Source organism: Marmota monax, unplaced genomic scaffold, assembly GCF_021218885.2.
Source record: "Marmota monax isolate L192 unplaced genomic scaffold, Marmota_monax_Labrador192_F-V1.1 WCK01_AAM20220418_F8-fsc00018, whole genome shotgun sequence".
NCBI classification, from domain to species: Eukaryota; Metazoa; Chordata; class Mammalia; order Rodentia; family Sciuridae; genus Marmota; species Marmota monax.
The window spans coordinates 10,955,819-10,972,055 of NW_026692201.1; the positions used below are offsets into that span (position 1 = coordinate 10,955,819).

Genomic DNA, 16,237 nt, shown 5'->3' on the forward strand with positions numbered 1-16,237 from the left:
CCAACTGCCATAAATGTGAAGAATCATTTTTAATTATATTTAATCGTCTGACCTAGAAGAAATTCATGTAATCAGAATTTTCTGCTACTGTGAGATTAAAATGCGTAGCAATAGGTAGAATTTAAGGAACCAAAGAATAAAGGTAAATTGTTATGGACGCAGTAAAGGAATGCCATGAGATGCCTCCTAATAATCTGGTATAGAAATGATTACAACACAGAGAATAGGATAATTTACATACTTACCTTGATTATGACTATTGTTATAGAACCTTGAACATCTGTTAGCTCAGAATAGAGGCAGATTAATCTAAATAATTAAATAAAGTTTCTTTCATGTCTCTTTTCTTACAGTTAACAGCATAGGGAAATAAATCTCTAAATCATCCTGAAGCCAGATTTAAATGTCATTTTATTTACATGTGTTTTCATTTTCATTTACTCTGTGTATGGAATTTTTTTTTAAATAAAACTTTTTTGATTTTTTTTTTACTCTAGGCTTGATTCTTCACTACCTGAGACGTTGAAAAAGGAGCACCTCTCAGCTGAAAACATGTCTTTAGAAACACTAAGAAATAGCAGTGCAGAAGACCTCTTTGATGAGATTTAGCAGTTTCAAAAAAGTACTTTGATGTTCACTAGACTGTGTTTTCTCTGCATTTCTTTAAAATGAAAAGGCAAAATTTTAACTAAATAGCAACTATTAGTGTACTTTATGACTTAATTACATGTACATCTAGTTGAAGCCATTGTGCAAAGTGGATTACACATGTATATGAAGATGTAATTTGATGACAGTGGAACATTATTCCAAACTATTCATTTGATGTGTCTGTAATTACATGACATCTCAGACTTGGCTTGCAAAGGCACATTTAATATGTTCTTTCACACACATTATATGTGGTAACCATCTAATAACCTGTCTAGGAAGATATTGGAAACAAGACAAAGAAAATATCTTTTTAAAATGTCTGTAGCTCTTTTTGAATAATCATATTCTGAACAATATGTTTGAGCATCTCAGTTTGTGGTGTGGCATATAAATTATATCTTTTAGTTTGTGTGTTAATAGTCTGAAATCCTTAGAATAAAATTTTTGATACATTGAAAATTTGTGTTCTTAATAAAATGTTATTTAGCTCAACTTTTCCCTTTATTATAGTAATATATATTTTAAAAGTGCTTACTAATGTAAATGTAAACCTCTTTTGTGTCAAAATATAAAAGCATATTTTCAAGGATGTTTGATATTGTCTAATATGCATGAGGACCTTCCTTGAAGACTCAGACCTTGCCCTATCCCCATTAATACCTGCACTTTTTCTGTTATATTTACTGATTCAACTCCCTAGTCTCTCATTATATCTTCACTTCTCTCCTGTTGAACATGCATTGTGTGCATGCTACTCAAAGTTAAAAATATTTGCAGTGAACAATGATCACAATGTTGACAACTCCAGTGGTGGGTTTATTCTCAGTCCTCAGCACATTTCAGGTAATTAGTCACTTCTCCTCAGAAAACATTTCCTCCACTTGACTTTTGCAGTAGCATATGCTCTTTGTAGTCTTCTTTCTTTCCAGCCATTCCTTTTTTAGCTGATCCCTTCTCCTTTGTTCACCAGTTAAATGTTTAATTGCCTTGGGCTCAAATTTTAGCCCTCTTCATTTCCACATCATCAAACTAGGTCACCATAATTGTGGTTTTAATACCCTCTGTATGCTTATATTTCTAGAGTCAGCATAGTTCTCTGTATATTCAGATTTGTAGTCAAATTTACACATATTCATATATACATAATTTGTCACAAAAGGATTTCCCAAACTTTCTGAAAAAATATTTCTTTGTATCAAATCTTGATACATCTTGGCACAATTTACAGATATGAATGAATATATTTCCCTTTTTATATAATCTTTCACTACCATTTAACCACTTGCTTCAAGCTAAAACCCTGGAATTCTTGATACTCTTTACCTTTCTACAAAACACAAATTGCTTCTATCTACCTGTGCTCCACTACAACTGCCTCATAACTGGTATCCCTGCTTAATCTCCTAATTCTCTACAGTCCAACCAAACCAAATTTTAAAACCTTAGGCAAAATCATTTAAGCCTGAATAAAGACCCATTGCCCTATGATTCAAGTACAGGTCTTATACAATTCTGCTTCCCCAGATTATGTGCTCCTGTCTTTTTATTCCACCTGCTCCATACTATCCTTCAAGTAGGCCAGATCTCAGAACTGCTGTACTGATGGTTGGTTTATTCTCTTTCAAATCTAGAAGCAAATGTCTCTTCAAGGGTGCTTTCTCCAGGATATCCCTTTTAAAGTTGTATACCCAACCCCCAGACACTTTCTGTCCCATTAGAATGGTTTTTTTTCACTGCATCTCACTCTCTGGAATTATTTTTTCATGTATTATTTTTCATATATCCCCCTCTCTCTTGACATCACCCCCATCATACCAGAGACTGCAGCCATCTGATTTATCTCTCTGTCCCTAGTTCCAAGACTAGGACTGGCTTCATAGAAGCTTAGTATTTATTGCATGAATAAATGCAAGTTTATCACATAGGTGATGCTGAATATCATGGCAGAAGAAATAGGCAGAGGGAAGCAGTACACATGATGATCAGAGAGCAGAGACTTCAGTCTCCAGATATAAAATAGAGTCCCTATGGCCCCACCCTCAATGAACCACCTTCTCCAGCCACACCCTGCCTGCCTCTTGTTACCACCAGTTAATCCCATCAAGGATTAATTCACTAATTAGGTTAACCATTTCTCCTCCAAACCGTCTTGCATTGTCTCACATGTGAGCTTTTGGAGGAAACTACATCTGAACCATAATATCAAGGATGCTGGGTCTTTTCAGTCTTTGCTCAGTTGTCAATTGTTTCATGTGGTTAGAAGAGAGGGTAATAAGCCTATAATCATGGGCTTCTCATTTATATCAGATGTAGAGAAATTAGAAGATATGGTTTTCTCCCTTGTCCTGTATGGGTAGATTACTATAGGCCTGTGTTAAGATGCCCAGATCTTGCCAATCCATGCCATGTTTTTCCTCACGTTTTCCATTATCTATACTCTAAAACAAATCATTTCAGAAGAACATGGAAATGTAAGGCACAACAATTGAATTATAATTCATGCAGCATGGCTTTTTTGACCTTAGTATCCTCACCTCTAAGACAAGAAGATTACATTTCTGAAGGTTTTTAGTTTAAATCTCATAATTCTTGTCTCTGGCAGCAGATGATGTGGTCCAGGCCTCATTAGGGAAGTTCCTGAAAGAAAAGTCCCCTCTCAGGAAGAGATGTTTTTATTATGTAGTTTTAAAAGGTCGGGAAACTACTTTAGAAAAGTTCTGCTTAGTGGCCTATAACTAAAATTTATAAAATACAGGACGGTTTTTGAGCTAAGCAACAAATGTTGCTTGATTCAACAAATGTTTATTAAGGATCATTTACACACAAAATTCAGAACTGGGCCATGTGGAGAATTAAAGGATAAATCCATCCATTCAACAAATATTTGTAAAGAATTTGTGCCAATATCTCTTCTGGACACTAGGTGTGGCAATGCTGTCAACCATATATTCTAGTAAATGAAATTTGGGGCTTCTCTCACAAAAATGGAGTATGTAAGTGGAAGTTGTACTGACATTGGGGCCTGAAACCCCTCTATATCTAATAGAATGAGCTGTAGGAGCAGTGGAATTAAGAGAATAAAAATTAGAAGTTGTGAGTGAGGACCTGTAAAAAGTTCAATTGAGAGATGAAAATTTGGAATGGGCTGGAGAATGAGTTGAGGATGAGGCTATCTGCATAGAATCAGATGAGAGTACAGAAGATAAAGGGATATGGTATGGGGTTCATACCTAAATTTGTAATTGTGAATCATGGGAACTAATGAGACTCTTTAGAAGGTATCCCCAGGAGCAGTGTTGGTTAGGGGCATTAGGGAATGTTAATAATGATTTAAGTTATGTAATGAAAAAAAATTGAGGTGTGCAATTCTAATGGCACTTCCTTGGGAGAAAGTATGGGCTGCCAGAAAGTACCATGTCATGGGGACTGCCTAAGGAATTCCCTGGGAATAGGAAAGAAGGCCAGTCAAAGGGCCTCTTGCTAGACTGCACCAAAGTACATGCAACCCTCATCCTTTCAAGTCTCTTGTCACTCACGCATTCTGTGTTATTTACAGAATCTATCAAATGAAAATAAATAACTGACATCTAAATTTAGGAAAGGCTTTATGAAATTACCTATGAGGAAACCCACAAAATAGGTAGTTACATATTGTACTCATTCTAATAGTTTTGTAAGAGAAAATGAATAATCTCAAAAGAACTAGTTATGCATCCATTTGTAGCTATTGTCTGCCTTCCATATTTTCCTCACTGATATGAAAACTTCCAATGAGTATTTTTCAGAATAGCAGATTTCATTTGTGTTTTATGAGTTAACCTAAAATGGTTTTCTCTATCTGTCAATTAGAAAAGAATACTTTGTAATATACATTTTGTGGTTACTTAAATAATATTTACCAACAATGGCCCACTTATATCCATATAGCCATTTATTTACCCATTATTGTCTTCTCTTTCTTTCCTATAAAAGATGAGCCTGGAATAAAGGCTTGTATAACAGTAATGTATTTGGAAATGTAATGCTAGGGAGCAAGAATGTGAGTCAAGAATAAACAGGAAAGGAAAAGAAGCCAATGCAAGGATACCTTATCAAGTTGGCCACCACTGAGGATGCCACACTCTCCATCCCACCAGAATCTTCTGAGAAACCTTAGAACGAATTTCTCAGAACTATAGATTCAAGGACAGAAAGGAGAAGCATTTATCCTTTGCTTTCTTTTCCTGTTCCTGTTCCAGGCATAGCTTGGGTTCATTGCTCCCACAGACTTCAGACTGTCTATGTATGAATGAATACACAGCACATTTCTACAAGTGACCCATGGAGGAGATTCCTGCTGAATAAGATTGAAAACACATTTGTTCCATTCCCTGTAAGATATGTAATATGGTATGTGTCTCTGTGGAACTAAGTTTACAGTGGAGTGTTTAGATTACTATGGAAGATTAAGTAGCCAGTACCAAGAGTGGCCTTGATACTTAAATATTTCAGAAGCTAGCTCCAGGACATACATATCCTTAGAAATCACTGCCTTTTTTTTTTTGAGGTCTTATTAGTTGAATGGCTTTTTAAAATAAGAAAACACTAGTCTAATAAGGAAGTAGGCTAGAGAAGATTTCTATTCATTTTCATTATTGTCAATTAAAGTCTATCACTAGTTAATGCTAGCATTAAAAGAATATTTCAGGAGAGCTTTAATCTAGATTGCATAGATAATTAAACTTTTCAATATTATAGGAAAATAAACCCACTTTTATCATTAATATTTGAGGGGTGGGAGGGGAAGGTTGGGGCAGGGGGTTAGAAATGATGGTGAAATGTGATGAACATCATTATCCAAAGTACATATATGAAGACACAAATTGGTGTGAATATACTTTATACACAACCAGAAAGATGAAAAAATGTTCTCTATAAGTGTAATATGAATTGTAACACATTCTGCTGCATATATAAAAAACGATAAAAAATTCATTAAAATGACATTTCAAATAGCTAAGGGTTTACCTACATTTGATGTGTTTTCCAGTCACTGATAAGTTTTAGTGATAGTAATGTCTGTGATCTTTGGCAACAAAGTACTATAAGTTTTATAAATAAAAAAATTGGTCCAACTGTGGTGGCACACACTTATAATCCCAGATATTTGGGTGGCTGAGGCTGGAGGAACCCAATTTTGAGACCAGCCTGTGCAACTCAGTGAGACCCTGTCTCAAAATTTAAAAAAAAAAGAGGCTGGGGATGTAGTTCAGCAGTAGAGCACTTGCCTAGCATGCTCAAGGCCTGGATTCAATCCCCTGTACTGAAAAAAGTAATTTTTTTAAACATGAGTTTTACAAAGTTGGCCATTATTGGTAGAAAAATGTACATACTAATCCTTGAAAGAATACAAGACATAATTTTCACTTGGTCTTATCCAATGGTCAAGGGACTACAGTGTTCTGTCTCTGTCATATATATGATCTGAGTGGAAACTTCATGACATTTCTAGACATTACTGGGACAAGATGGTAGTGGAGGATGGGAGAAATATGTCCAAGTTTGATAGATTGTGAAAATTTCCAGAAGTTCCTATGAAATAATGTTGGAAACAATTTTGTTCCACTCCCCCAAAAGAGATACAATATGATCTATGTCTCTGAGGAACTAAGTTTATGGAGGAGTGATCAGATTTCTATGGAAGATGAGCCAATTCTCAGTAATTATTTACTCTTCACTGCCCCATTTGTTGATGCTTTGACCAGTAAATGTGGATAAAAATAACAAGTTTTCAGCCTAGGAGCAAAAAACCATTTCAGGCTTCTGCTTGTCCCTTTGGGAAAATCTAATCTCTACCATGAGGCGAACATACCCCTGGTAGCTGCTGTCCCTTCCTAGGCCTCTGATGACCTGTAGATCAGAACTGAACTCAGTCTGCAGGCTAGAGCTAAGGAAACACCCTGAAACCTTTGGAAGGACAGTTTAGTTGATTGCACTAGTGTCCTGTGAGCATGAGAATAGTTGATTGCTGTAGAAGCCATGCTGAGCAACTTATTTTTGCAAAGTTCAGTTGGAAATAAATAAAGTAAAACACAGCAAGCAGCCCAATGCCTGGTGCACAGAGAATCAAGCAAGTATGGAAGCTCTTATGGTTGTTGCTTTTCCACTGTAAAATCAGCTCATGATGAATCTGCACAGTGTCATGTATAACACTTATAGGTTATTAGGTAAACCAATCGATCCTCTTTCTTTCTCCCAAAGTTATTATTATAAGTCTCCCTATGCTTGGTCTTTCTAAGTCTGATGCAGTTCTGAAGATTCTTATGAATTTTTATAGGGTACATTTTCATAGTACATTGAATTTCTGTTTCAACTGGGCTCTGTCTCACAAATGTTTTATGAAGTCTAACTTTGTACTTTCTCACATCTCCCAAACATGGATCTATTCTCTTTTTCTTTCATTTCTATGACAAAAACACTCATTTCTGTGTGTTGCAAAATTTATTGACAATGTGGGTTAGACAGAGGCTATTCTCCTCAAAGAAGCCCAAAAACTTTATACTTGATATTTATCATAACTCAATTCTTTAAAGTCTTCTGGATTTTCTACTATAATATTTTCCCATATTCAGTATATCTCCATAAGGGTCCATCCTTCTCTCCTGTTTTCTCCCCATTCCTATTGCTTTCTCCACGAGAGCAATTTAGCTATCTTGTTCTTTTGTGCATCCATTGTTATTATCAAATAGTATTATCAGATAGTCATGTAATATGTTTTTATGCATAGAACAGTGCTAAATGTTTCAATAATGCTTTCTTCCCCCACCACAGATGAAATGTCATGTGTGAACTTCCAGACAAAGCAAGATGGCATGAACTTCCAGACAAAGCAAGATTTCATTGGAGATCTTGATTTATCCCAAAAAGTAATATGACTAGCAGGAGAGCAGCAGATTTTTCCATCAAGTGTAAGAGATGAAGAACTCCAGAGCAAAACATTGTTTAAGTGGTGTTTAGGCAAGAGAAAAATCAATTCCAGTGCTTTAAATATGATCATGTATTCCCTTACTGACTTATTTATTCATATTTATTTATTCAGGAAGATAAAATTGGAACGTTCTAAACTGGCTATAACTGATTTTCTTTCCTTAGATTCAGAATCTCACAGTGTATTTATGGCAGACAGCTTTTCATATGCAACAATTTCTCACCCGAGGACTATGTGTATTTAATAAGAATTTTAAATTCCTCAAGAGTTCTGGCATTTGAAAAAGAAGAGAGAGATCGAGAGAAAGAAGAATATAATAGTAACACTAGTGTTTTCTTGAAAAATTCTATATAAAATATTGTCATTCCTGAAGAGCATTTCTCTCTTGGTTTGTGTTGTGGTTTGGATGTAAAGTGTGTCCCCAAAGCTCCTGTTAATGTGGGAATATTCAGATGCAAATGATGGGATTATTAGAGATATAACCCAATCAGTTCATCCTATTTCAAAAGGATTTACTGGGGGATCACTTGGGGGACCCTCATCTCCCCCCACTGAGGCACAGCTGGGGGAGGTGAGGCTCTGACGGTGTGCCCTAGAAGGATTGGTCTTTCTGTGACTCATTCCTTCCCACCCCCTCCTTCCTGACCTGCCAGGAGCTGATCCGCTTTCCTCTACTGGACCTTCCCCCATGGTGTGTTGCCTCACCGTGGGGCCAGAACAATGAAGTCAGCTGTCTAAGGACCAAGACATCTGAAACTGTGAGCCCCAAATAAACTTTGACTTCTCTAAATTGTTCTTGTGGGGTATTTTGGTCACAGCAAAAAAAGCTGACTAAAACAAATTGATTTTTCCATTATAGCCCTAGCCTATTTACACGATAGCAGTAACTTCCTTAATTGCCTACATTCAGCAAATGTTAACAAAAGGTGTTTGGTTTATAGCAACCTAAAATATTTGTACATTTTCACTCTTTTTTGTATTATTAATTTCATTCATTTCAAGAATTTGCAATCAAGGTTATGGGGCCCTCAGTTTACAGAAAGTTCTCAGCTGTAGTTAGAACACAAGTCCCAGTGTGTAAGTGTGTGCTGATTCATTCATCAAGCATTTACTGAACAGTTTGTGTCAAGCATCTGTCGGGCAGAAGAGATATATAAATGAAGACACCACCCTTTCCTTTCCAGGTGTTTGGAAGTCTAGACAAGGGAAGAAGGCAGCCACATATATGGACAATCAGAATGTGTGATGCCTACTGTAAAAGAGATGAGCCCAGCATGCTCAAGGGCCACAAAGAGGAATCAGCCTGCTCTTAGTCCTCTGGGAAAAGAAGGAACAGAGATTAGAGCCAAAGGAAACCTGAGTGAGGAGAGAGATAAAGTTTGAGCTGAAACCCAGGACTGACTCCAAGGTTGCTGAGGTACATGCAGCACATTAGGCATGGCATCTTCAGTGCCTTGTGGCAGGAGAAAATAATGAGGCTGAGAAGGTAGCAGGCTACTCACTAGGAGGTCTTGAAATTTGTCCCTGAACATTTAGATAGCCCAAATGACAGCTCTGGTCAGATCTCAAGGGAAATAAGGAGGTGAGCTGATTAGATCTATGCTTTCAAATAGGACCTTGAAAGGTAATGTGAGCACAGGCTATGTGTACTCAGAGGTCTCCCATTTCTCTGCAGGCTGTATAACTCCTTGGTGCTATTTCCAACCTGTTTGGAAACTATCAAACTCTTCTTCATATCAAGGAGAACCCACAGATTAAACTTTTCCAACACTGGCTGGCACAGTGACACTTAACCTGCCCACCACAGTGGGATCCTCTTTCTATTATTCATCCCTTGGGCTTCATTCACTTCTTCAAGAGTGATTTTTAGCAATGCTTTAAGACTCCTGTGGAACTGACTTCTTTTCTTGAACCCTGCCCCGCCCTGCTTTGACGTCTTCATTTCCTGAAAATGCTACTTGTGTACCCCTTCAGAGTAATTGCTGTAGCTGTCATCATTAGTTCACTCTCCTTGTGCCTCTTTCTGGAGGCTGAAGGTGCAACTGTGTATTGGAAGCAGATTTCTTTCTTAAGACTTCAGCACTCTGTGCAATGATACCAGTTCTGGATCCAATCCTTCCTTGCAGGGGCAGGGAGGGAGGGGAGTTCAATGCACTGGTGCCATTCAATGAAGGTTAACATAAAGCATCATGAAAGGGGGGCTTAAATGCTGAAAGGAGACATTGTGAACCAACTTTTTTTATTTCCTGGGATTTTGATCCCAGGACAATTAAGAGCTATCGAGTGAGTATCCTTTTTCCCCAAATAAAAAGTGGCAGAAATCACACTGTTTAAAAAAAAAATCAAATTATATTTTGTTTTTAGATTTCAGCAGAAAACCTGAGACCACATTTTTCATTGTCTTTCAAGTAGAGAGACATATCTGCCATTATTTCTCCACAAATTTTAGTGGGCAAGTGCATGAGAAGGCACTTTTACCACATCACTAATGATTTTTGCAGTACCTGAACTTTATAAGAATGTAAAAAAAAAAAAAAAAGTTTTGTGAGTCAATTCTCCAGTGCACTTAAAAATAATTAGGTTTTCTATCACTTCCTTTCATCTCCTTATCTGAGAAACATTTGCAACCAGGCCTTCCTATGAACATGTCTAAAAAACATAATAGAATCATTGAGAATGTCTTTAAGAAAACAACTCAACATCCCGGGAACCACACACAGGTGCCAGCGTCCCCACTTGTAGCCATCCATCAGTCTAGCTAATACAACAGCTCCAGCAGCCTAGCCTTATAAAGAAATGTGAGGTTTAGTCCTTATTTTATTCCATTTAATTAAAGAACAGCTGAAAATCCTGTCTTGCATTTTCAACACATGGTTCTAATTAGCACCACAGAGCAGGACCCTGACTTTGATAAAAGCACTGACGTGTACCTTTGGTGCCTGTACAATGTACTCTTTCATTTTACAAGGTGGCTGAAGTGCAGTTTTAAATATCTTTTTTTAAATGTTAACAAAAACCCAGGGGTATAAGCTTAGAGAAAGGTGAAGAGAGGCAAACACAATTTTGTTTGAACTGCCTGCTGTAGACTTCTAGAATCCTGTATGCACAAGGAGGCTTATTTGGTAAAATACGCACTGGGCATTTGCAGGCTTGTGTACAAAAAGCATTATGGTTCCTAAGAGCTGCACTAAGAGGCCATTAGATGGGAGCTCTGTTACCTCAGGAAATACCACTTACTGTACTGTAAATTTGCTTAATGTGACCACTCTGCTCTAAAGGCAATTGAAATTTCCATTCAAATAAATTGTTTCAGACCATGCTGTAACTGACGGGACATTTGCCTTTGGTGAGTCTCTTCTGGTTAAGTTCTGGGAGTTCGGATGGTTTTGAGGAGGAAAAGTAAAATTTGGTGTCCCAGAATCTAGGAATTGGATATGGAAATGCTTAATTCAGATCATCACATCCCAACTCTCACCAAAAGACAGGGAACTTACAACAAGCAAAAAATAAGGTAAAAGAAATAAAATATTGTATGACTGCCTCACGTGATGTGTGGGCCATGCTGCCCCAGGGACAGTTTTCCACTCTGGGTCATGAGAAAGCATGTCTTCAATCTCAGAAGGCTGAGACACTTATGCTTTTATTTGGTTCTCCATGGAAGTTGAGAACAAGTCTTCCTGTGTCTGGATTTTATTTTTAGAAATACCATTCAATTTTTGGCCCATAATAATCAAGCTAGAGAAATGTGCCCATCAAGAATAAAAACCTCCATTCCCTAGACTCACCACCAATTGCACAATGGCCATTCCTAGTCCTCACCTTAGTCACACTACTACACTGATGACTTAAAGTGCCCCGTGTTTGGTTCACTGGTCTCTCTTGGTTCTCTTCCTGTTCTGCTGACAACTCCCTCTTTATCCCTTTCTGCCTTCTCCCAATTTTCCCTCTCTCTGAGATGGGTTCTTTTAGGTGCAGGACAGACTAAACTATGTTGTCTGCAGGGTGGGCTGAACGAATGTTAGCTGCAGGATAACCCACACACTCAAACCCCGCTCTGTCTGGTCCTTTATCACCTGTTTGTGTCAAGTCTGAACACTCAACCCCACTCAAGGCTGAACACTTGACCCCTACTGGTCTAGTCTGGTGCAACAGAAACCCACATCTGACCCCTGCCCCATCTGCCTGAAGGCAGAAGATGACACCCTTAGCAACTACTGTGTGATCCAATCATTGTACGCCAACAAGGCAGCTTACAGACCCAGAGACCCCATTAGATTTGGGCTATAAAAACTCCCTCCTGCCGGGTCCCTCCCTATTGCTCTTGCTCTCTTGTTTTTGTTCTCTCTGTCTCCCTCTCTTGCTTTCACTCTTTCTTGCTCTCTCTTCCTTCTCTCTCTCTCTCTCTCTCTCTCTCTCTCTCTCTCTCTCTCTCTCTCTCCCCTCTTTTGCACTGCTGCAATAAAGCTCTCTTGGTCTCTCTAAGTGTTGTGGTCACTTTTCTTTCAGGTTCAGTGTTGAATTAGACCCGTTCTCTTCTCTTCATTATCTCTTGCTTTGGTCAGAATTGTGTCCCACTCAAAATCCATATGTTTAAGCACTACCCCAATGTATTTGGAAGTGGGATTTGGGGGAGGTAATTAGATTTAATGGAGGTCACAAGGATAGGGACCCCATGATGGGATTAGTGCACTTATAAAATGAATAAAAGAGAACAGAACTACATCTCTCTCTGCCATGTGAGACTGCAGTATCCAACTACGCATCAAGAAAGAACCTCACTAAGAACCAAGTCAACCAGAACTGAACGAAAATACATTTCTGTTCCTAAAGTACTTGGTCTATGGTATTTTGCTATGGCAGCAGAAGCTGGCATGTAATAGCCTTCGTAATGGTCTCATGTAGGCCATGTATCTTTACAGACTGAAATATGCCAACTGCCTCCTGGCCCTGTCTCTCGGGATGTCCAAAAGACATGTAAAATCTAACATTAAAAGTTCCCCTCAAACATTCTTCTTCACGAGTTTCCATTCCTTAAATAGCAACTCCATTTCTCCATTTCTCTCACAACCTATGTCCAATTCACAAGCAAAATACACCCAGAATCAAATTCTTCTTTTACTAACCTCAGCATTAGAACAAGTCAGTATCCTGTGTCACCTGGGTTCCTGACACAACCTGCTAACTGGTCTCCCTGAGGCTCTTCACATAGTAGCTAGTAACCAAATTAAATTTTAGACTCACATCCCTTCTCTCCTTAAATTTCACCTTTTCCTCCCCTGCATGTTCAAGTACAAGTCAAAATCTTTGCCATGACTTACAAGGCATTGGAAATGATCTGCTCACAAGCCTATTTCTCTGACTTTATCTTCCCTCCTTTTCCCTCATTTTGCTTCACCCACCTCATGTCTCTGCTACAGCTTGAAGCATCTCCTGGTTTTGCACATGTGCTGTTCCACCTGGTTAAATGCTCTTTCCCATAGATGTCCACATCGTGGCTCGCTACATATTTCATGTTGGTGCTCAAAGTTCACATTACCAGGGAGGCCTTCCTTCCCCTACTTGTTATGCTGCTTGTTATTCCCCTTGCACTGGTAGGTTATTTTTTTCACACCACATATCAGGACCTGGCATAGTATGTACTGTTTGTTTTTCAACCATTGTATTGTCTGTTTCATTCTCCCCTATATCCTCTTTGCCTAGAGCAGTACTAGGTCACAGTGGATACTCAACAGATATTTTCACTTAATGTTTTAAATCTCTATCATAACTACAAGAATATTAATGCATAGGAAAACAAAAAGCACAGATTGCTAATTGGGCTTACTGAAGTTTTAGTAGAATAAACTCTTTACTAAATCCAAATTGAGAGATTTCTCGAAAGGACAATCTCAGACTCTCTTTGTATTGATAGTGTTTTAAATATAGATAGAGTTTTAAATATCTATATGTGTGAATCATATGTCCAAACCCCATCAGTGTAAGGCTAGCAATGAAATCATATTAACTTTAAACATCCAATTTAAGATCTCAGCCTTCACCATATGTGACTGTTGGGTTTTTTGCTCTACAAATTCATCCTGCTCATTGTTCACCATTTCAGCCAGCTACCTGGCTTAGACCTTAGGTCTTCTTTCTTCCATGAGCTGCTGCTCACTCCTCCATCTTCCTGGAAAAGGTCACATTTACTACTTCAGTCCCTATTGTACTGCTTCATCCCCCAAGAGAGCATCAGGCTTTCTCTTGAAACTTGTTGCAAACAGCAGAGCAGAGACCAGGCTGTCACTTAAGTTCTTATCAGGCTCTTACACGACCTCTATGCTGCTAAATCTGTTGGCCATTCCTCAGTCTTCATCTTACTCACACTGTAACACTGATTATGTGAAAACCTGAAAGGTTAGGGATAGTATGCAGTAAGTGAGTCACTTTCACTAATTAATTTGTCATAGTCAAAACTACAGAGTCACCAGAAACATGTGACATGTCGCAAGAACTAGCTTATCAACACATTCTCCCAGCACATTCATAAGCATACAGCTCAGTGGAGTTTCCTACCACATCTGCCTTCCCAGCCCCGTCATCATCAGGGGACAAAGAAATCACTCTTCTCTTATCCCAAATTCTGTTTCTTGGACCTTGTATATCCTAGGATCTGTCTCTTTCCAGGATGATTGTATTCATTCTCCAGATTTTCATGGAACCTCAGTATATGAAACAACAAAAGAAGAGTTGCTGTGGTGGGATAGAATTGTGTAGTTCTGCTCCTTCATCTTTCCGGAACAGAATCCACAAATTCAAGACAAACGGTTGAGTTCAAAACCCAGTTCTGAGTGACCCTTGGAAAATGTCTTTCTCTTCCTTAAGTTCTGTCATCTCTAAAATGCAGCCAATAATTCCAGGTGGTGAGGAGGATTGAGTGAGATAACATGAAACGGAGTTTAGCACAGTGCCTCTTGCACTAGCTAAGAGAAAGAAGTGTGAGGGATTATTGGTGTTGCTCTGCTGCCACTCTCATCTGAACCCAAAATTGTTATGGGGGAAAATGGAGAGAGTAGAATTCCCCAGGCAAGGAGAACTGGTACTAGTGACTAACTGACCACATCCCTTAGGGTAGCAGAACAATCACTTTTCTGTAAGCTGGGTTAAATCACTCCCTGGTGTGGCTAACAATGACTAACACAGCAGAAGGGAGTTGGCCACCCTCGCGCAAGACGCTGTTGGGACATTGACTGTGTTCTGCTTACAGAAATTTGGGTCATCGATAAGCCATAATCCTTGTAGCTGCTACAATAGTTCTTAACTTGGAAGAATTTTCTTATTTGAAGAAAAAAGAAAAATCAAATGTCTCCCTCTGTATCACATTTACACACGCTATTGTAACCGAATGTTTGCTTTTCTGGTTATCATAAATGGTCAGATCATGAAGAAAGCACCAGTCTTTCTTTTTCACTCTTTTGTTCCTCATTCCCAGAACAAGGCTTCCCAAATAAATACCTGAATAAATTAATGAGTAGCATAGAAGCAAACTTAAGAAAAGATTTAAAGAAAGGGAAATGGGCATGTCACATTGCATCTGAAAGACCCATGGAACTGAGAACCACAAAGCGGACTTTGAATCCAGAGGTAAGTGGTCTGTGACTATGGCCAGAGCAATTTCAGTGGAGTGATGGGGTGGAATCCAGAGTGAGGCAATTAAAACTGGCTATGATGTGAGTGAATGTTCACACAAAACAGAGACAAGTTAGTTGAAAAGTTGTACCATGATAAGAGGAAGATATTGTTGATGCAGGAAGGAGAGAAACAGATACAGGAACATATACAGGAAAGATTGAAGAAGTTTCTTGTAAGATAGTCAAAAATTCTGGGTTCAGTGAAGCACGACTATAATCCCTTTGGCTCTGTGGCTCCTGACCAGTAAGTAGCTCCTGGACCCCTGAGTTCAAAACCAGCCTCAGAAAAAAAAAAAACAAGATATTAAACAACTCAGTGAGATCCTGTCTCTAAATAAAATACAAAAAAATAAATAAATAAATAATAAGACTGGGGATGTGGCTTAGTGGTTGAGTTCCCTTGAGTTCAATCCCTGGTACTTCCTCCATCCCCCAAAAAAGAAAGTCAAAACTGTCTTTATGTTCACCTGAAAGACAGACACACAAAAAAGTAAAGCACAATTTGGCAAATGCTACAAAATTCAGCAAATGTCCACAAGCACATTTCAAACCTGATAAAAATGTGCTAAGATAAATGAGAAAATTCTAGAAAGTAAGTTTACAACATTACTTGGTGAGCTCTGCACAGCAAAGAAATAACTTCATTGGTGGTAGTTTTTGTTGTTGTATTTGATAACAATGTAAAGGGAAACAGCTGTAACTGAGATGCAGGAAATCCTTTGGCTTTAATTTATTATTAAATATTTATTTCAGAAAAGCATGAAAATCCATGCAGCAAACAACTGTGTTTTCACCTCCCAACCTAAGAAATAAAGTGTTATTAAACACAGCTCAAGCCCTGGTGAATCTTGAGTTTAAAAATGACTCTGCTCCCATGTGTATATATCCCCATTCAAGGTGCAATTCATTTTTTACCATGAAAAATGTGTCCACTGTGGAAAGTCATAAC

The 16,237-nt window shown here is 38.3% G+C and overlaps 1 protein-coding gene across 3 annotated transcripts in view; it reads left to right on the plus strand.

Moving 5' to 3' along the window:
* Xrcc4 (X-ray repair cross complementing 4) overlaps positions 1-1,146 on the plus strand; it is a 248,567-nt gene extending 247,421 nt beyond the window's left edge. For all 3 annotated transcript variants that reach the window (XM_046428150.2, XM_046428143.2, XM_058574460.1), the window contains one exon: positions 498-1,146. In XM_046428150.2, coding sequence (XP_046284106.1) covers positions 498-609 — 112 coding nt within the window. In that variant the 3' untranslated portion in view covers positions 610-1,146. The remainder of the gene's footprint in view (positions 1-497) is intronic.
* Positions 1,147-16,237: the final 15,091 nt, after the last annotated feature.